At 54.2% G+C, this 21,198-nt stretch overlaps 1 protein-coding gene across 1 annotated transcript in view; it reads left to right on the forward strand.

Annotated features, from left to right (window-relative positions):
• Window positions 1–17,512, forward strand: part of IGSF21 (immunoglobin superfamily member 21) — a 38,618-nt gene extending 21,106 nt beyond the window's left edge. The window contains exons 2-10 of the mRNA XM_086625502.1: window positions 1,534–1,646; window positions 8,852–8,973; window positions 13,471–13,589; window positions 13,821–13,936; window positions 14,163–14,610; window positions 16,127–16,212; window positions 16,441–16,633; window positions 16,733–16,771; window positions 17,284–17,512. Coding sequence (XP_086481628.1) covers window positions 1,534–1,646; window positions 8,852–8,973; window positions 13,471–13,589; window positions 13,821–13,936; window positions 14,163–14,610; window positions 16,127–16,212; window positions 16,441–16,633; window positions 16,733–16,771; window positions 17,284–17,357 — 1,310 coding nt within the window. The 3' untranslated portion in view covers window positions 17,358–17,512. The remainder of the gene's footprint in view (window positions 1–1,533; window positions 1,647–8,851; window positions 8,974–13,470; window positions 13,590–13,820; window positions 13,937–14,162; window positions 14,611–16,126; window positions 16,213–16,440; window positions 16,634–16,732; window positions 16,772–17,283) is intronic.
• Window positions 17,513–21,198: the final 3,686 nt, after the last annotated feature.

Consider the following 21,198-nt stretch of genomic DNA (forward strand, 5'->3'; position numbering starts at 1 on the left):
GAGCGTGGCCACGGCGGGGATTTGGGTCACCGTCGGCGCGGGGAGAGCCTCAGGCTGGGATTGCAAAGGTGCAATATTAAACCCCCATTCTTGCTTTTGCCTGGGGGAGGCAGCTCAGCCTCGATTCCGCACCAAAATCATCGCTTGATGGCCAAGTGCATGTTGCAAAGATGCTTCTCCTCCTGTTTTTTTTTTTAAAAAAAAAAAAAATTCTTGCTGTGCATCATTTTAAGACTGAGAACAGCCCTTAATTTAGCCCCCATCCTCACTCAGCACTCCTACATCCCAGGCACCCACCGTGCGTGACCCAAAGCACCCTCCAGCACTTGCTGCCACCAAAAAAATTCCCCCTTTTTTTTTTTTTCCCCCCACCAATTTCCTTGCAACAGCAGCAAACCTGCTTTGGCAGCCCATCAAAAAAAGCAGCGCAAAGAGATTTGGGGAATTTTACGGCCCCGTTGCTCGATGTGCCAGGCCACGTCGCTGCAGCCGGCGCGCACGCGTGCAGCGCGCTCTTCCCGCAGCCCGCGGCTGACATTTATTGCCGAAACCACCGGCGAGTTGTTTTACGAGCCGTGCGAGGCTCGGATCGCTGGCTGCGGGACGCGTGAAAATCGCCTTCCCCGCTTTCTGCAAAGGAATTTCTGTTCCTGCAGCCCCGTTTCCAAACCTGCTCTCGTTTTTTCTGGGTGTTTTGGGATTTTTTCTGCGTTGCTTTGCCCGCTCGGTGCGGTCAGGGTAAGGATGCTAAAGAAAAGCCGGGATCTGCCGGGCTGTCAATCTGGCATCATCCAGCAGCCGGAGGAAATAGAGGAAAAGAAAATAGAAATGCAGTTGCCTGCCCTCCTGACCCTGCCTGCTCCGTGCTCCCGCCGTGATTTTGCAGCTAATCGAGGAGAAATAGGGAGAAAAACGTCCCCGGCGGAGCCACCCATGCTCTGATTTTCCCTCTGCTACGAGGACAAATCCTGCATCCAGCTGTGGGGGAGCTGGAGAAGAATCCTAGACTGGTTTGGGTTGGAAGGGACCTTCAAGATCATCCAGTTCCAACCCCCCTGCCATGGGCAGGAACACTTTCTGCTACACCAGGTTGCTCAAAGCCTCATCCAACCTGGCCTTGAACAGCTCCAGGGATGGGGCAGCCACAAGTTCTCCGGGCAACCAGCAGGCTGTTGGCCAAGGCTGGGCTGTAAAACCTCAGGTCAGGCTTTGTACATTCTCTGATTAATCTTTTGGACCCATTCCTGTGAGAAATGTGGAATTGAGAGGGGTCTGAAGCGAGCGCAGCGTGGAGGAACACGATCTGCAAGAGAGAAGCACCGTGGGGCGGGTAATGGTGGAGACAAAGTCAAAGCCAATGTCTTGGTAGGACGGACGGGCTTGAGTTTGCAGGTGGCAAAGGTGGCTGGTGGGATCAGCTCCCCATGCAGAGCTATTAATACCCTAAAAACATTTGAGAAGAGTATTTTAATCCCCTACCCTGTCCTTCCCCAGCACCTCACGGCTTTTTTCTCCTCTTTTTCACTTTTCCAGCCTACCTGACGGTCAGCATCGAGCCGCTGCCGCCCGTGGTGGTGGGAGACGCCGTCACCTTGAAATGCAACTTCAAGACGGATGGGAAGATGCGGGAGATCGTCTGGTACCGGGTAAGTGGCGCCGGTGCCTCTTCCCAGCCCTTGGGGATGGGGACACGAAGTCAACCGGCTGCTTTGCTCCTCTACAAGAGAAGGTCAAGGCTGGGTGGTGGAGAGAAAAGCAGACGGTGCTCTCGCTGATGGGAATATCGATTCGGTGAAGCACCGCCGTGTAGTGAGGATTCGCGCGTCGGGTGTGAAACGATGCGAAAAAAGAGGGTGGTTTTCATGCTACGGGGGAAATTATGCAAAATCGAGTGGTTTGGGGCTTGGGGAGGAGTGTTCTTCAAGCCTCCCCCAAAAAACTTTTCCCATTCTTGTCCCTGTCCCCAAAATACTCAGGGATGTGAGATGCTGCTCTGGAGCAAAGCAAGAGTTACAGTGTCTGGTTTTATTTGGGGTGGGATTTGGAGGCTGGAGCTTTCCCCGTCCTACCAGCATCGCTCCTGTCCACACCGAGCCTGCATCCACCCTCAGACAGAAACAGTCCAGAGCACTATTATGGGTTTTCTCCAGGGAATTTCAGGATAAGCCGCCGAACGCGAATAAAACCCCCGCAGTGGCTTCATCAAAGAAAACTTACAAGTTTGCCAGGACGGGGGAAAAAATAAAATTCAGCTCTTTGCTGGCACGTTTGCTCGTGGGGAGGTGAAGGAAGAGCTAATTGGGCTGGTGGCATCGGATGAAGTGACCGCCCTTTGCCAGGAGAGATTTTTTCTTGGTTTTCCTATCTTGTTTCTGCTCCCTGACCAAGGAGTGTCTCTACCTTAATGCTCTTTTTTTTTTTTTCTAAAAATATTTAGGTGTGAGGAGAGAAATAGGGAAGTATAACCCAAAAACTGTCCCGAACCCTAAATTGCAGCTTCCAGTTGGCTTCGTCTCCCCCTTATTTTGGGCAGGAGGCTTTTTTGTACGATGCTGCTATCTCCACTGGGTTTTTCCTTCCTTTTTCCACTCGGTAATATTGGATTAACCCACTTTCCCGCGAGCTGGGGCTGGATTTGCATAATCCCCCCTGAGCGGAGGGATGCTGGAGCCCTTGGCGAGAGGATGACGCGCCGGGGCGGCCGAGCAAATTCCACTCTGAGAAACCACAGAGAGAGACGGGGCGGGGGGTGAAGAATAACCCAGCTTTTATTTTTATCCCCACAAATCCCTCTTTTCTTCCAGGTTTTTTACTCCCCCTTCCCTTTTTCTCCTTTCCCAGGGAGCTTCCCGCATTCAAAAAGTTGAGTTTTTTGTAGAGCATCTTCAGATTTTCCAAATTCTCTTTATTTGAGGGTTTTGTCCCCTATTTTTGTCCCCCACCTTGTCTTGCTCATGGACTTTTGCAGCTGCCTGAATTTCCCCGGTCGTAGCTTCCCCACGCAGGAGGTGACGGATGGTCTTGGATGAGCCGGGGTGAAGATGGTGGGACTGTGAAGTTCTATTTGTTCTGTTTGTAAATCATCCTGACAGCATCTTTGTGTGCTGCACCGGGGCTGTGGAGCTGGGTGGTGGGGGACTCGCTGGGGCTTTCGTATCCCTTGGTTGGTTTTACAGGGAGCGGCGGGAGCTTGTTGAGTTGGAGGACGCTCAGGGATGCACGTTGAGTTGCTGGAGAGGTGGAAGGGGTCAGTGTTGAGGTCGGTGCTGTTTAACTTCTTGGTCGGCAACATGGACAGTGGCATTGAGTGGACCTTTAGTGAGTTTCTTGATGCCACTGATCTGTGTGGGGTGGTGGACATGCTGGAGGGAAGGGATGCCCTATGCCATCCAGAGGGACCTGGACAGGCTGGAGAGGTGGGCCTGTGCGAACCTCGTGAAGTTCAACAAGGCTCAGCATAAGGTCCTGCCCATGGGTCGGGGCAATCCCAAGCACAAGTCCAGGCTGGGCAGAGAGTGGATGGAGAGCAGCCCTGAGGAGAAGGACTTGGGGGTGTTGGGTGAGGAGAAGCTCACCATGAGCCGGCACCGTGCGCTGGCAGCCCAGAAAGCCAACCGTGTCCTGGGCTGCGTCCAAAGCAGCGTGGGCAGCAGGGCGAGGGAGGGGATTCTGCCCCTCTGCTCTGCCGTCCTGAGACCCCCCTGCAGTGCTGTGTTCAGCTCTGGGGTCCCCAACATCAGAAGGACATGGAGCTGTTGGAGCAGGTCCAGAGGAGGCCACAGAGATGATGGGAAGACTGGAGCACCTCTGCTCTGGAGACAGGCTGAGATTTGGGATTGTTGAGCCTGGAGAAGAGAAGGCTCCAGGGAGACCTTCCAGCACCTCCCAGTACCTAAAGGGGCTCCAAGAAAGCTGGAGAGGGGCTTTGGACAAGGGTGTGTAGTGACAGGACATGGGCCAATGGCTTTAAACTGGAAGAGGGGAGATTTCAATGGGATCTGAGGAAGAAATTCTTCCCTCTGAGGGTGGTGAGGCGCTGGACCAGGTTGCCCAGAGAAGTTGTGGCTGCCCCATCCGTGGAAGTGTTCCAGGCCAGGTTGGATGAGGCTTTGGGCAACCTGATGTAGTGGAAAGTGTCCCTGCCCATGGCAGGGGGGTTGGAACTGGATGGTCTTGAAGGTCCCTTCTAACCCAAACCATTCCGTGATCCTAAGGCAAAAGAAGGGGCTTGTGGCAGCCGGCTCAGCAGCTGGTGTAGGGCACAAGGTGGGTGTATAACCCACGGGGTGGGTGCACATAACCCATCGAGGCACGTGCATACCGAGGCCGAAGGCTATAAAGAGGCTTCTTACCACGGGTAAGGCGGGTAAAACCCCACCGAGAAGCACCACGCTGTGCACCAGCCCCCCCAGAGCCCCTCTCCAGCGGTCCCCGAGGGATCCCCATGGCTGGGAGCCACGAGTGGGGCGGCAGCAATGGCCAACAGTTTTTCTTGGCTCAGAAAACCCCCTCGGCGTGAGCCGTCGCTCCGGGTCGCTCGAAATGCCGAAGGAGACCTGGGATGAGCAAAGGGGCTTTTTCACAACATAAACCAAAACATCCACTGTCTGCAGAGGTGTTAATTAACATCCAACCGCCCCCCTCCACCGTCAGCTCATCTCCAGAAGGTGTGATTTGCCCGAGAAGATGTACAAACCTGGGTCAGAACCCCTAGCGTGTCAGGCAAGCGCCCAAAAACCTTCATAGGAGGCAGTGTAGAGGTCTAAAAAATAAAAAAAAAATAAGAATATAGAAGCGGAAGAGGGAGGGAAAATCCTCCGAGTCGCTCTTCTGGCTCGGTACGGACAGCTGGCAGCGGCGGGGGACGCAGGCAGCTGGCAGCAGCCGGGCTGTACACACAGCCGAGGGCTCGGATGAGATGGTGGTAATTGCAAAAAAAAAAGACCAAAAAAAAGTGATTTGTAGATTTTTTTTTTTTGGTTGCAGGCAAGGGCCCGGCATGATTCCCCGGCGGAGAAGCAGCGCTCCCGCGCTCACCTTCCCTCTGCCCGGAGGGGACCGGGGGCTCGGCCTGGGAAGGGAGGGGAGCCCTCGGGTCCGGGGGAAGTTGCTCCACCTGGATTAATTAGAGTTTGGCGCTCAGTGTAATTAGCAAGAAGGTGAATAACTCAGAGTCAGGGCTGGTGTCGCTGCCTGCAGTGCCCTTGTTGCGGGCATTGCTCTCCATAGGACCCGTGGGGCACGGGCGTTGCCCTCCGTAGCACCCATGGTGCACGAGCATTGCTCTCCATAGCACCCATGGTGCACGAGCATTGCTCTCCATAGCACCCATGGTGCACAAGCATTGCTCTCCATAGCACCCATGGTGCACAAGCATTGCTTTCCATAGCACCCATGGTGCACGAGCATTGCTCTCCATAGCACCCATGGTGCACGAGCATTGCTCTCCATAGCACCCATGGTGCACGAGCATTGCTCTCCATAGCACCCATGGTGCACGAGCATTGCTTTCCGTAGCACCCATGGTGCACAGGCATTGCTCTCCGTAGCACCGTGATGCACCGTTGTTGCTCTCCGTAGCACCCATGGTGCACAGGCATTGCTCTCCATAGCACCCATCAACATGGCCTTTGCAGGCGAGGGGACATTCACCACCACCCTGTGGGTCCCCTCCTCCCGCCTGCCAGCCGGTCTCCCCATCCTTCACACACCACCTCTCTATTTTCAGCTCCCAGCACCGGTGCGGAGGGTTTCCAAACCCTTTTGCTCCGTCGAGGGGCTCGTTGAGCCGATTCCCGCTCGGCAAATCTCCCGGGGCTCCAAAACCTGCTGCCTCGGCGAGCAGAGCCTGATGCTTTGCAGACGTTGGTGGCTCCGCTCGGAACCTCCTGATGGATGATGACACCGCGCGGTCCCCGCGGCGGCTTCCTCTGCCGCTGCCCGTTAGGAGAAATGAGATGTTACAGCCGCAGCCGGCGGCTCCCGCGCCGGCTCCAGGTGGGAAGCGTCACCGGTGACAGTGATAAAGTCACCGCTCGCAGCCGCGCCGGCTCCAGGGGAGGGGGAGGACGGAGCGGAGGAGCCGAGCGAAGGGCACCCGCCGTGCCAGGGCTGCCACGAGCCCTTCCCATGCTGGGAGGTGCCACTGGGAATGCCCAGAGCCTTGGTGAATTCAGGGATGCTCAGGAAGAGCCGGACCGGAGGCACCGGGCTGCTGCTTCTCACCTCTCGCTCCTGGGAAGCATCTCCCAGAAATTTGCTGCCCCTTCCAAATTTTTAAGCTGACCCCACCGACAGCAGGTTGCATCTCTGGTTGATAAACCTGCTCCCTTTTAGGGAAAAAATCTGGAGTTTTTATGACTGTGGTGAAATTCTGTGAAATTTCTGATGGAGAGGTCAGCCTCGTGCCGTTCTTCTCTGCGCCAGCCAGGTCACGGTGCTCGTTCTGGGATCAAACCAGCCAGGTTTGGGCAAAGAAATCAACTGCTCAGTGGTTTTTGGAAGCTAAATCTGATGCTGGCGGTGGTTTGGGTGGCTCTGAGCAAGGGGAGGACCTTAAAAAAGGGATTTTCCAGCAGCTGCGGGGTGGGATGTGCAAACCCTGAGTGCACTGAGCTTTGCCGTCACCCCTTCCAGCCCATTTTGGGTATTTTCCCTCTTGTAGCATCCACTTGTTGCATTTTTGGGGAGAAAGGGTGTAAATTCAGCCCGGGATGAGGACGGTTGAAGGAATCCAGACCAGCGCCCAGCACCGCTCACCCTCCTGGGGTGCCACCCCGAGCCCCAGGGTGCTACGGACACCTCCTAGCCCTGTACCACCTCCTTCACCCTCCAAAATCCCTCTCCCTGCCATCCCCTCGGTCCCCCACCCGTCGCTCCCAGGCGGTTACCCGACCCTGCCCGTGTCCCGGCGAGAGGCTCCGGTGACAGCGACGGTATTTTGGGGACAACCAAGTGCCAGGAGGTGAGAAGGAGAGGTGGGAAGGAGCAGGAGGTCAATGTCTTCCCGCACAGCGGTAATTGCCGGGATTTTGTCAAGGAATGAGATTTTTATTGGGCTTTATAAATAATGCAGCGGGAAGCCTCGGGCTCCGGTGCCTTAAATATGCCTTAAATGTGCCTTTTCCTCTCCCCTGCGCCCCTTTTCCTCGGCACAGGGACATGATTTGGGGTGACGGCAGCGGATGCTGCGGAATTATCGTCCCTTTCCAACGTTCGGGTTCGGCCGCTCCCACCCCACCGTGGCTTCACCGACAGCTTTATCCATAGCTCCTCTCCGAAAATCAAAATCGATCCCAGGGATGCAGATAAAAGGCTGGAAGTTGGTCTGATCCCTGGAGAAAGACTATTTTTGACCCATTTTTTTTTCTAGAAGCCTATTAATCCCTCGAGGATGCCACCAGCCTGCGACATCTTCCCTTCCCGGGCATCCTCGGTGGAATGCAAAGGGTCCCGGGGAGGAGCAGGGGGTGATGGTTTGAGTGATGCTTTGAGCTGCTTTTTTTTAAATTATTTTTCCCATTCCCATCCTCGGATCGAGCTCAGTGCTCTCGGGCTTCGCCCACATCTGGCCAGATGTGCTGGGCTGCACATTCCATGGGCATCGCCTCCGCCGCTCCCCATCCCCTGAACATCCCGCCTCCCAGCATCCGCTCTCCTGCATCCTTGAAATAATCCCTGGAAAAGCCTTTAGAGGTGATGCACCTTCTAAATCCGGGAGCAGCTCCGAGGTTTTCCCCCTCCAAACCCACCCCCAGGACGTAAATAAAAATTGGGAGGAAAAAAATCCACCCTCGAAAACTTCCCCTCGTTCCCAAGGCTGGAGAATTTACAACTCCGAGAATTCCCCTTGCCATTCTTCATCCCGCGTCCATGCCGGCGCGTATTTTCTTTGCAATAAAAACCTCAGCCTCGGCGAATAAATTTTGTTTGGTTTAGCGACAGCTTTTTCTTTTCTTTTTTTTTTTCTTTCCCCTCTTTCCTTTTTGAGATTTAAAAAAAAAAAAAAAGGAGAAAAAAGAAAATTTGGAGTCAAAGTTGAGTTTTGCCCAATCGGGGAAGGGGAGAACGGGGTCTCCTCCCCGAGAGATGCTCATTTTGGGGGGTTCATCCCCCAAATCTTCTTCTCTTGTGTCTGATCGATTTAAAAAAAAGACTATTCTCACCTTCTAATGGATCAATCTGAGCTTTTCCAGCCCCAAAACGCGTGTCTCCCATCCGCGTTGTGTTCCTCTCCCTTTTCCTCCCTAATTTTCTACTAAACTTTGCTCCTTGCAAGAGGGGGAGATAAATCCGAAGGTATTGGGGGCACACGGGGAAGAAATGAGTCCTCCCTGGTCCTAAAAAGAGCCTTTTTCCACTCAAAAATCAACAACTCCCGGCGAGCAGCTGGAGATAGGAGTTGGCAACGTGATAACCGGACAGAAACGGGCGGGTTTTGCTTTTTTTGCTCAGCAGGCTGGAAATAAATAAATAATATTTATTGAGTCTTAAGGAAAATATTAAAATTCAAGATGTTACAAATAAAAGCGTAAATATTAAAATTCTAAGTATTGAAGTATAAATGTTTAGATGAAGACTATTGGATTAAATATTTAAAAAAATTAAGAATATTGGATTAAATATTAAAATAAAAATATTAAGCCAAAGCTCTTAAACTAAGGCTATTAACATAAAGATAGTAAAATCGAATATGAAATTGAAAATATAAAAATAAGATATTGATATTAAAATATTGAAATAAAAATATTAAAATGAAATATTCAAAGAAAAATCCTTTAAAAAATTAAAAGCATTTGCAGAAGCGACCCCGGGTGTCTCATCTGTGGCTTTGGGGTGGGTTTTTTCGCAGGTCACCGATGGTGGCACCATCAAGCAGAAGATCTTCACCTTCGATGCCATGTTCTCCACCAATTTCTCGCACATGGAGAATTATCGGAAGAGGGAAGACCTGGTCTACCAGTCCACTGTGCGGTAAGTCACCCTGATATCACCTCCAGCTGCTTTTTAATGCCTATTTTTAGGAATTTTTCCCCATTTTTGGGGGCAGTTGAGGGTATTCTGGCAATACTCCTTGGCCGTCGGTGGGGATTCATTGCGTTGCAAAGAAATTATCGTCCCTTCATGCACCGTCTCCGAATAGCCGAGGTCATCCCCATGGTCTGGATTGTCCCTAAGGAAAAAGTGACATCAGAGGAGGTTTCCAGGGGTGAAAATGGGCAGAGAAAAACAAGGTTTGGGGGGGAAAAAAAAAAAATATATATTATTTTTTGTATCTACATATAGATATATTGATATATAAATATATAAAAAACATAATTTTAACATTTATTCATAGATATATATAAAAATATATATCTATAAATATATTTTTTAAATTTTTTATATATATATGTAAAACAGGCAGCGTGGAAGCTTGTCTTTGCTTTCTTTCCCGGTGCGGAATCACTCGCCGGAGTGTCAGCTTTATTACTAATTACACACTTGCTTTATCACCGCTGTTATAAAAACAAAACTGGAGCCTGAAAAAAAATGTCAGGAGGAGATTTAATTCCAGGCAAAAAGGCTGAGGTGATGTATTTATTTTTCACGATTTTTTTTTGTTTCCTTCTTTGTTTCCTTTTTTAAATTCAAATTTGCTAATCGGATTTCAAAGCTCATGGGATAATAAAAATTCCGTGTACGGTGGGGAAAATACAGTTGTTTCCTCAAGGTGTTGTGACGCTTTGTACCTACAAATGTCCATGTACGGGTTGGGAAGGGCTCGTCCCGTCGGATGAGCATGTGTGCAAACAAGAAATTATTTGGAATTTGAATTTTTGGGGGTTTTTTTGCTGTTTTTTCTGCTCAGAGTTACGTTTTGTTATAAGCGAGAACAATTGTGTTAAATGGCTGCACGGAAATAAACGGGAATATCGAGTGGAGAAGAAGCAGGAGAGCAAGGCTGGAGTGGAGATGATCGGGGTTGCTCAGGAGATGCTCAGAGGATGCTCAAAGGTTGCTCAGGAGGAAGTGCGGAGCTCGGAGCTTGCTCATGGGAGGTTCAGGAGATATTTGGGATGCTCAGGGGTTGCTCAGGAGACACTCAGAGGTTGCTCAGGATGCTCAAGTGTTGCTCAGGAGATGCTCAGAGGTTGCTCAGGATGCTCAAAGGTTGCTCAAGAGGATGCTTAGGCGTGCTCAGGAGATGCTCAGGGGTTGCTTGGGGGAATGCTCTGAGGATGCTCAGGAGGGTTAGGAGATGCTTGGGATGCTCAGAAGTTGCTCAGGAGACGCTCAGAGGTTACTCAAGGGTTGCCCAGGAGATGCTCCAAGGATGCTCAGGAGATGCTCGAGATGCTCAGAGGTTGCTCAGGAGACACTCAGGGGTTGCTCAGGAGATGTTTAGAGGTTGCTCAGGATACTCAAGGGTTGCTCAGGAGGATGCTGAGGGATTGGTCAGGTGGATGCTCAGAGGATGTTTAGAAGATGCTCAGGAGGGTCAGCAGATGCTCAGGGGTTGCTCAGATGGTGCTCAGGAAGATCAGGAGATGATCAGGATACTCGGGGGCTGCTCAGGAGATGTTTAGAGGTTGCTCAGGATGTTCAAAGAGGTGCTCAGGAGGATGCTTAGGGCGTGCCCAGGGGTTGCTCAGAAGGATGCTCAGAGGATGTTCAGAAGATGCTCAGAAGTGTCAGTAGATGCTCGTGGGTTGCTCCGGGGATGCTCAGGAGGGTCAGCAGATGCTCCGAGGGATGCTCAGGGGATGTTCAGAAGATACTCAGAATGGTCAGCAGATGCCCAGGGGATGCTCAGATGATGCTCAGGAGGGTCAGGAGATGCTCAGGGGTTGCTCAGGGGGATGCTTAGGGCATGCTCAAGGGTTGCTCAGGGGGATGTTCAGGAGATGCTCAGGGGGATGTTCAGGAGATGCTCAGGGGCTGCTCCTCTCCACAAGTTTTGCCTCCCCACGTAGCACAGGCTCCGCTCAGCCGCTCGCTCAGATGCCGTACAAATCCCTGACACGACTAATTATCGTTCAGCGGCTGTTTCGGCAGCTTCCCCAACAGCTTACACATCCCCCAACTCAACAGCCTTGCTCCCTGCCAGAAATCCAGCGATTTTCCTCAGCGCTGGATTCGGCTGTCGCTCTCCTCTGCCAGGGAGCAGCGGGAAAGTCGAGGAATTAAATCAGAATTAAAAAATCCCCCGTGCACGGAGCAAGATATCCCAACCACGAGCATCCCTTGAGTGAGGATCGAGGACGTCGCGCCGTCCTGGCGAGGCAAAGCTTTAATTTTGGCTCAGAAACATTCTGTTTTCTCTCCCGTTCGCCACCTGTTGTACAACTAATAGAATCCACGAGCAGAAAATTCCGCCGCCTTGCAAAGCCTCAGGAACCGTCGGCGCGGTGCCGGCAAACCGTCCGCGGAGCCGGCGATGTTTGCGGTAAAACTCTTTTCACGCGGTGGTTTTCGGAGGCAAACGGCACCGTGCCTGGGGAGAGAGGAGATGTTTGTCGTCGGGGATAAAAATAGCTCGTTGGCTCTACGCTTTTTTTTTTTTTTTTTTTGGTGGAGGGGAAGGAGGATCCCGCCTTATTTCAGGCTCTGGGAAAAGGGGAGCAACATCGGGAAGGGTTTGGTGATGGGTCAGGCGCTTCCCGGCTGTTTTCTCTCCCTTTCATTTTGCCCTTTGGTATTTTGGCTGATTTTTTCTTCTTTTTTTTTTTTGAGGAAATCTTTTTAAGGGCACGGTCACGTCGGTGCCGTTATCCCGGGCGCCGCGGCTCTTATCTGCGGAGCGCAGAGGGCTGCCGGGGCCGCCGCTTTTCATCCCGGCTTTCAACGCCGCCCGCTCAGATGTGAAGAGCAAAGCCGGGCGATATCCAACCCTAGATTTCCCTTTTTTTTTTTCCCTCTTCTCTCATTAAAAACCCACCCTCGTCAAGTCAAGACACTGCTTTATGAATATCTATATCTTTTTTTTTTTTTTCCTTGCTTGCCAGCACGCTTAGAGGACGCAAAGGACGCGACGGGCAGCGGTTCGGCTTTGCAGGGCTGAGGGGTCCCAGCTCTCCGGTCCCTCCCGAGCGCGGAAAACATCACATTGACCCAATTAGGACTGTTTTACACCCAAATCCGCGTGCGAACCCAAAGGGCTTGGCTTTCGCGGTGAGGGGCAGCCACCGGGATGGAGATTGTCCCCAACTTGGCGGGGACCGAAACCGCTCCGGCATGGCACTGACGAAGGGCGTGGCTGATTTCCCGTAATTAGCGGCCGGAACAGATGGCAGAGGCTCAGTTGAAAGCGTTGAGGCCGTCAAAGGAGCTGCCAAGCGACGGGGGCTCGTTTGTGCTGGTGGTTGGCGCTCATGGGGCGAGGAGGAGACGTGGGAAGGCAGCCGGGGGCTTTCGGAGAGGATCCGGCAAAGCAGCGCCGGATTTTCCCCCTTGCCCTGCGAGGAGCACGTGCGGGTTTGCACAGAAAAGTAGGGGGGAGTTAAGCTGGGGGTGATTTACTGGGTGCTCCGTGTGGGAATTGTGTTCATCTTTATTGCCATGGTGGGATGCTGATGGCTGGCGAGGTGGGATAATGCCAGCTGGTGAGGAAGGATGATGCCAGCTGGTGAGGAAGAGTGATGCTGCCGATGGGCAAAGCGAGATGCTGCCAACTGGCGAGGCAGGGTGATGGGACTGCCTGGCAAGGTGGGATGATGCCACTGCCTGGCAAGGAAGGATGATGCCAACTGGTGAGGAAGGATGATGCCAACTGGCAAGGAAGAGTAATGCTGCCAATTGGTAAAGTGGGATGCTGCTGGCCAGCGAGGCAGGGTGATGCCACTGCCTGGCAAGGTGGGGTGATGCCAACTGGCAAGGAAGGATGATGCCAACTGGTGAGGAAGAGTGATGCTGCCAGTCAGCAAAGCGGGATGCTGCCGGTCAGCAAAGCAGCTCCTTTGCAACCGGTACAAGCGTTTCCACCTCCGGCAGCACTGATCCTTTTCCCCATCTCTTCCTCTCCTGTTTTTTTGTTTTGGTTTTTTGTATCTATATAAAGAATCTTGATACTATATCGATCGAGACGTGCTCTGGGTTTGAGCATTTGATGCTTTTTACCCACGCAGGCTTTGCATCCGTAACGTCCGGCGCGGAGCCGTTACCATTGGCGTTTCGTGGGTGTTTAGCGTCAGCACTTCGCGGGTTTTTGCTCTCGGCGGTGCCTTTACCTCCCGTCCGTTTCTCCTTTCCATGGTGCAATTACCCTCCCAAGGAGCTCTCAGTGCCAGTGAACTCCAGCTGCTAAACCACGTTACGGAGCTCGCTCTCCCGCAGCCTTTGCAGTTATTAATAGTTTATTGATCCCCGGCGCTGGCGAAAAGCAACCCCATCCGACGCCGCGATATCCAGATGCCGACCGCTGCATCCTCCCGGGAAAAGGGAGTCGGGATGGAGCAGGGGGAGCAAGTGGTGAGCCCTGTCTCTCCTCAGGCTCCCCGAGGTTCGTATTTCGGACAACGGTCCCTATGAGTGTCACGTAGGGATTTATGATCGAGCGACGCGGGAGAAAGTGGTCCTGGCCTCTGGGAATGTGTTCCTCAATGTGATGGGTGAGTGCGGCCACTCTCTGGGTGGGAGCGGAGAGGAAAGGGCTGTGGGGAGTCTCAGGGTGGGGGAACAGCAGGGATTTGGCTCCATTTCCCATCCCCAGGGATAGGGATGGGGATGGGCATGGGCATGGGCATGGGGACAGGAATGAGGATGAGGATGGGCATGGGGATAAGGATGGAGATGGGTATAAGGATGAGTGGTGCTAACACCCCAACTCTGCTCCCTGGCAGCTCCTCCGACGTCCATCTCGGTGCTTGCTGCCGACACGCCGGCACCCTTCAGCCGATACCAGGCACAGAACTTCACCCTGGTGTGCGTGGTCTCCGGTGGCAAGCCCGCCCCGCTGGTGAGCCCCCAGGATCTTTCATCTTTCATGGAGCTATAGATGAAGCAAGCATAAAAATAGCTATCGAAAACATATATGAGCTGCTTTTGGGGGGCAAAATAAGGCAAACGGCTGCAGCATCTGTCCATGGGGACCTTGGGAAGGAGCCCAGTGCAAGGGGATGGGGTGCTGGAGATGGGTGGTGGCTGTCCTCATGGGGCTCAGCCTCCCTTTTGTCCCCACACAGGTGTACTTCAAGAGGGATGGGGAGCCCATCGAGGCCACTCCGCTGCCGGAGCCGCCGGCCGGCGCCGGGAGCTGGGCACCCCGTAACCTCCTTCACCGTGACCTGGATGACACCAAGGTGCCAAAATCGCTGGCGGCTGAAGGAGAGGTGGGAGGTGGACAACCCCCAGCCACGGCGGACCCGCCACGAGGGCTGGCTGCCGAACGGGGTGCCGTCACCGAAACCATCCCCGAAACGGTGGTGAGCCGGGAATTCCCGCGATGGGTGCACGTGGCAGAGCCCATCTACTATTTCCGCCACACGCACGCGCCCATCAGCGACGGGACGGTGGAGGCGCGGGCCACCCTCACCTGGACCCTCAACCCCCAAATCGACAACGAGGCGCTCTTCAGCTGCGAGGTGAAGCACCCGGCGCTCTCCATGCCCATGCAGTCCGAGGTGACACTCGGTAAGCGTGGCCACCACGGCTGGATTTCAGGGGATTCTTGGCTGTTTTGCACTTTTTGTCCTTGGGGGTTGCTGCCCCCCAAGTTCTCATAGCCTCAGGGTGCCCTGTAAAGGGAACCAAGCCCTGGCCCTGCACAGGGGGATGCCAGTCCCAGGAGACACAAGGACATGCCATCACCCTTGTTGGCCATCACCCTTGTTGGCCATCACCACCCAACTTATCCCTGTGGGGATTGTCAGGAGGGACTAGGCTGGCAAGGGGGCAGCCTGTGGGGCTGGCAAGGCCCCAGCTGTGATAGGGTGGTGGGATTGCAGCCAGGGCCTCCCTGTTGGCTCCCAGCGTGCCCGGGACCCTAGAAGAGCAGAAGCTTCCCAAGAGACCGTGGGAACTAGTGAACAGGTTAGTTAGTGGTGGCCCCTCACTTCTGCCCCACACAAGCTCCCACCCTGGCTGGGCAGCTTGCCCCCAGGTAGGGCTGGGGCTCCCCTACCTTCTCCTGGTTCCCTGTCAGAAGAGGCTCAGCTCTCCACTGGGCTTGCCCCAGCTTCAGGGCACCCCCCTGGGCAGCCTGCTCCAGCCTTCCTCCCCTCGAGCTGGGTGAAGAAGACTGGGCTTTGCTCCTGGCAAAGTAGGGCACCTGGCTCACTGCGTCAGCAATGATGCCCTGTCTCCTGGAGAGCTTCGCCTCGTTGACTTTCCACCCATCTTTGGCACAGGCTTCAGTGTGCAACAAGGCTCTCAGTGCTGGAGCTCTGTCTCTTTTCCTTCAGCTCATCAACCACCTCAATTAGTGGGAGGTTGGCTGCAATGAGGAGGTCAGTAGGAGGTTGGTGGTCAACAAGGAGGGCAGCAGCTCTCTTGCTAATAGATGGCCTTCCATTAGCTGTTCCTCCCCACCGAGCATTAAAGCTCTCTCCCAGCACACAAGCAGCCAAAATAGAACCTAAGTAGTCCTGCGTTTGCACATCTTCTGCAGCTCATCAGGCTTAGGTGGCCGCTCCCTGGGGCTCCCCATGAGGCCAAGACTTTGATGGGTTGCTGCTTCGTCCCCAGTAGCTCCAATACCTGTAATGGCAAAGCTCACCCCACACTGCCTCCCCCCACAAACATACAGCCCTCCTCATCTCCTAAGATGCCTCTAGCCTGTGCACCTCACTGGGTGCCCCACCACCACCCCCCACACCCAGTTTTTTGGCACCATCACAGCAGATCCCCCATTAACCCACTCCGTACCCTTCTTGATCCCTGTTTCTGAGCAGAGAGGAGCTTGGTTAGGAGATATGTCCTTCACCGTCAATGCATCCCATTACAGTCATCTATCAATCTCATGGTATTCCCGTTGATCCACCTGTGGGATCCTTCCCTACCTGTCTGTAAATCATTTGGACGTCCATCAATCACCCACCCCCTCGCCACGATCATTCATCAAGCCATTATTAACCCTGGCCAAGGGCATCCATCCGCACTGGGAACCCCTCGCTCAGCTGATGTCTCTTCTCGTCCTCTTCCCTTGCAGTTGCTCCCAAGGGCCCGAAGATCACAATGACCCCGACAAGAGCCCGTGTCGGAGACACTGTGCGGATCTTGGTGCAGGGTTTTCAGGTCAGCATCCCCATCCATCCCCATCGCCGTGGGGTGATGCCATGCCAACGGACAGCCTTGCATCGGTGCCAGCGCTTTGTGTGGTTGGGTTGGTGGCCTTGGGTTGCATCATGGTCCCTGCACCAGTGCACCCCTAGGCGTTTTGGCTGTACCCTGTCCTTGCTCCAGGCACGAGACAGGATTTGCTCATCCCCTACACCCATCTCACAGCTCCCTGTCTCCCCGCAGAACGAAGTCTTCCCTGAGCCCCTCTTCACCTGGACGCGGGTAGGGAGCCGGCTTCTCGACGGCAGCGCTGAGCATGACGGCAAGGAGCTGGTGCTGGAGCGGGTGCCGGCAGAGCTCAACGGCTCCATGTACCGCTGCACTGCCCAGAACCCCCTGGGCTCCACCGACACCCACACCCGGCTCATCGTTTTTGGTATGGCAGCACTGCGGGGGTCACCCCTCCCTCCAGAAATCCTGTCATCTCCCACCTGCCCCCAGTAAAACTGTCTCTGTACTATTTCTTTCCCATTAGAAAACCCAAATATTCCCAGAGGAACAGAGGACTCCAATGGTGAGTGGGGAGGGCACCCGTATTTCAACCCGAAATCCTCACGGAGGGAAGGACCATGCAGAGCATCTCTCCTTGCATGGCCCCAGGCTCTTGAGCATCTCTGCTTGCCTCGCCCTAAGTCCTTGGCCATCATCAGTCCTTGCCTTGCCCCAAGTCCTTGGCCATCATCAATCCTTGCCTCACCCCAAGTCCTTGAACATATAATCACAGAATGGTTTGGGTTGGAAGGGACCTTCAAGATCACCTAGTTCCAACCCCCCTGCCATGGCCAGCAACACCTTCCATTGCCCCAAGCCCTTGCCCTTGGCAGCAGGGATGTCTTTACACCAAAAGGGGCCCCGTGGATGCTCCCTGCAGCAACCTTGACCTGCTGCCCACCCCGTACAAGTTCCGTAGCAAGTTTAGGAGGGGAATCCCATGCCAAAAAAAACGTGGTGACCCCATCCTGCTTTGAACCCAAGCGGCGCGATGCGGCTCCCTAAACTCCCTGTCCCTTTTCTCCTCCTGCCCAGGTTCACTTACCGGCCACTGCGGCTTCAGACTAGTTTTGGCGCTCACCCTAACAGTGATCCTGGAGCTAACGTGAAGCTTCGCCTGCCTCTTCCTCCTCCTCCTCCTCCGTACAGCTCCACCTGGCATTTACACCTCCGTCAATCGGTTCTCTCGCTCTCTCTTTTTTTTTTTTCTATACTATTTACAGTCTCGGTCTCTTTCTGTCTGTGTCTTGGCTTCCTCAGACAATTTAATTAAAAGGAAAAAAAAAGAAAAACCTCCCTCGGTAGAACGTTGAGCTTCATGTTGTGCCTTGTGCTGGGGTACCCAGAACCATTTGGGGGGACCCAGAACCATTTTGGGGGACCCAGAGGCGTTGCAAGGTCTTGGGGAGGGAGTGTCTATTATGCAAGGGCCAGATTTCTCCTGGAAAAAAAAAAAATCCATTTGCGCCATTCCCACTGCACTGAGCTGCTCCAGGTCTCAGCTCCCCAGGGTAGGGACCACGCACGTTCCCAACACAAGGGACGTTGGAGACGAGTCCGACAGCGCTGGGAGCCCGAAAGCCGCGGATCACTGACCTTATACCCCGGCACCTCGGTTGGGACAAATCGGTGTTGCTGGAAGACGGGAATCACGGGCGATACTTGTCCCGGGCTGGATGGTCAATCTCTAGTGACAGGCAGCTCCCGACCCAAAATGTCAGCGCTCACACATGAGCGGGCACCACGCGTCCCGTCGGGCAGCGCCGGCACCAGCTGCACGCCCGCCGTTGGTCCATGCCACCCTCCCCATCCCTCTTGGCTCACTGTTGCCATGGAAACAGGATAATGGTGCAGCAGGGCCAGATCCTGGCCATCCCGACTGTACCCCCACATCCCAGGACGGCGTTAATCCTACTGCAGGATGGCGCTTTGCGGAAAAACCAGGTGGTTTTTGCCGCAGTCCTGCCCGGTGCTGGGCGATGCTGGTGGTTCGCTTGGCTGCTTTCCCTCCGGAGCATCCAGCCCCAGGCCGGGATCTCTGGGGAGCGGATGCGCCCGAGGACAGGGCATTCCCTCATCTTTTCCTCTGGGAACTCTTAATCCTAGAGGATTAGCCAGCAGCCATGCGGCGTTCCGTCTTTCCAAAGCCCCGTATGAGCGCTAAGCGTTATTATTATTATGATTAATTATTATTAAGCAGATTCAGTCCCTACCACGCTCCAGAGCCAACCTCGCCGCAGGCGATTTCCCGGCCTCGAAGGAGCCGAACAAACACACGGCAGCTCCGGAGTTTCTTCCCGCATGCAAAAACACACGGTTTTATGATTAGGGCTGGAAGCGACGCGGGGACAGCTCGGGGCTGGCTGGGATGTCGGAGGAGCAGCAGCTCCGCTTTCATCCCAAAGCTGCCAAGAATCCGGATCCCTTCGGACCGGCTGCCCTCCCCATCCACTTTCACTGCTCCAACCCTTTGTACCTCCCTGGCCAAGAAGGGCACCTTCAATTTTTTTTAGGGGAACCTCTATTTTTTAGGGAAATCTGCGTGACTCGGTTTACCCCACACTACCGAGCAGGCAGGAGAGCCCCCGCCACGGCGCAGATGCTTCTCGCCCTCCTCGCTGGGTTGGAGATGCTCTGGGGGCCTCATCCCAACGTGATTAAAGAACCATTAGGGCTTCTCGCTTGGAAAAATCAGCATTTACAGATGCCCAAACCTCAATTTAAATGCAAATGTGGTGGTTTTAGCCCAGAACCATGGAAATGAGGAGCATTACAGCCGCAATGCCACCGTCAACCAGCTCTGCTTGGTGCCGGGCTCAAGACCGTCATGACCTCCCCATCCAACGGCTGGGAGAGGAGGAGTGGACTCCGACGTCCCACATCCCAAATCCGTGCATTTGGGACATTTTAGCTCTTTCCCATGAGGATGGATCAAGCCATAGAGCAGGACCTTCTCAGCATCAAAGCGATGACTGAGGGAACATGGTAGCATCTCCTCATTTTGGGCAGAGATTCTTCTTGCTTTCTCCAAGTGCCTCCAAGGTGAAGGAGAGATGCCATCCCACCAAAGCAGTGATCCAAAACAAACCTCCCATGCTCTGCTGAACCTTGCCTTCAACCTCCTGCCCCTCTTGTCCACCCACCACCTACCAGCCTCGTCTCCCCATCCCATCCACCATCCTGCAAGTAATTAGAAAAGCCATCAAGGCTGTCAATTAAATCCCTGGCTCCCCCCCACCACAGCCCCCATTTGTTTGAGGACCTGCCAGTGAATAATGCAGGAAGCTGGAGGGGGAAAGAGCCGCTCGGCTTCGTTCATTATTGATGAGGGATGACGGATCGGCGGCTGACAACCCGCCTACGAGAGACAATCGGCTTTATAAAAAATTAATCGCGCTTCTTAAGGGCCGCCGCGAGCTGAAAACCCCGAGGAGCGGCGTTATCGATGGTCCCTAATTCCAGGGGACTTTGAAAAGGTTTTAGCAAAATTCGGAAGCGGCGATTACGTTCAATTAGAGTCACAAGTGCCGAGACGTCACCTCTGCTCGGAGGGGCCGCGGCCGCGTCGCTGCTGCTCGGCCTCCCCTTCCCGCGAGGCGTAGATAAAAACATACGTTTAGACGTCGGACCGGAATCTTTGCCATGGGGATCCTCCTTCCCGACATCTTCTGCTGCTACTCAAGCTCTGGACCTCCCTGTCCCGCCGTTTGGGAAGGCACCAGCAACTGGAGGACGCTGCCTGCTGAAAACACCCTCACCTCCCCCTGCGCTCCAGGGTTCGTCCTCCCGAGGTCCCTAAAAACCCTCCGATGACGAGGAGAACCGCGCTCATCCTGAGTTGGGGTTTTGGAAGCCCTTTGGAAGCCCCTTAAAGACACAGTGCATCCAAGCCCCCAGCCCTTCGGGATGTTAGGGTGGTGGGTGCAAAGCCAGGGATGCTCCGGCTGGATGGGACTGGGAATCATAGAATCACAGACTGGTTTGGGTTGGAAGGGACCTCAAAGATCATCTAGTTCCAACCCCCTTATGCTGGTGGGAGCGGTGGTGGGCTTTGCTCAGTGCTTCCCCCACGACATTCCTGGGCACAGTTACTGCTCTGGCCGGGTTCGCAGGGCTGCCAAGTGCGTGCATAATTCATACTTCCCAGCTCCTGAACACAAGGATCTTGGTGGATCTACCCACAGATTCAAAATCACAACAGCAATAGGGGGTGACGGCCACACACGGGTGGCCAGACCCTTTGCCAATTAGCTGAGCCCCGAAACACGTGCCCAGCATTGATGCACGTCCCCGTTATCCCAGCTCCAACCTCAGCTTCCAGACCAGAACCTCCCCTTTCCCTGAGGTTTTGGCCAGCCCAGGCCCCCCAGTGATGGATTTTGGGTCCCAGTGCTAACCAGGAGGGAGGCGAGTGGCTACATGGGTTTGGCTGGTGCTGCTTCGGCCTCTGGCGCGAGCTCCGGATGCATCCGAGGGATGTGACATGCCAGCGCTCACCCCATTCTGAAATCTGGCCCTTAATCTAAATATCCTCATTTCCCCACGGTGACAACGTCCCAAACAACCCCCTCAAAGCCACCAGTGATCCTCCTCGTTCACAGCAGGGCTGCGCACAGGGGAGTTTACCCCTCTGATTCCTTTCCATCCTCTCTCTATATGTATTTATATAAATATTATGCTATTTAGCACGTGGTCCTCCACCTCCTGAGCATCCCTGGCAAGTCCAGTGGCAGATACCCAACCACCCCACCCCCTTGGGCACCGCCGCGGTCCCCACGTGAAGCCATTGGGTGCAATTCAGCACCTCGGGGTTGGCAGAGGGACATCTCAGCGCTTGCAGACGCTGGTGATGGTGGGGAACGTTCCACAAGGAGGTTGAGATGCTCCTCTCCAGCACGAAAGGCAGCGTCCCAGCTCGTGCCATGGCTGGTGAAGATCAGCTGCTGCACG

Source organism: Tauraco erythrolophus, chromosome 23, assembly GCF_009769465.1.
Source record: "Tauraco erythrolophus isolate bTauEry1 chromosome 23, bTauEry1.pri, whole genome shotgun sequence".
NCBI lineage: Eukaryota > Metazoa > Chordata > Aves > Musophagiformes > Musophagidae > Tauraco > Tauraco erythrolophus.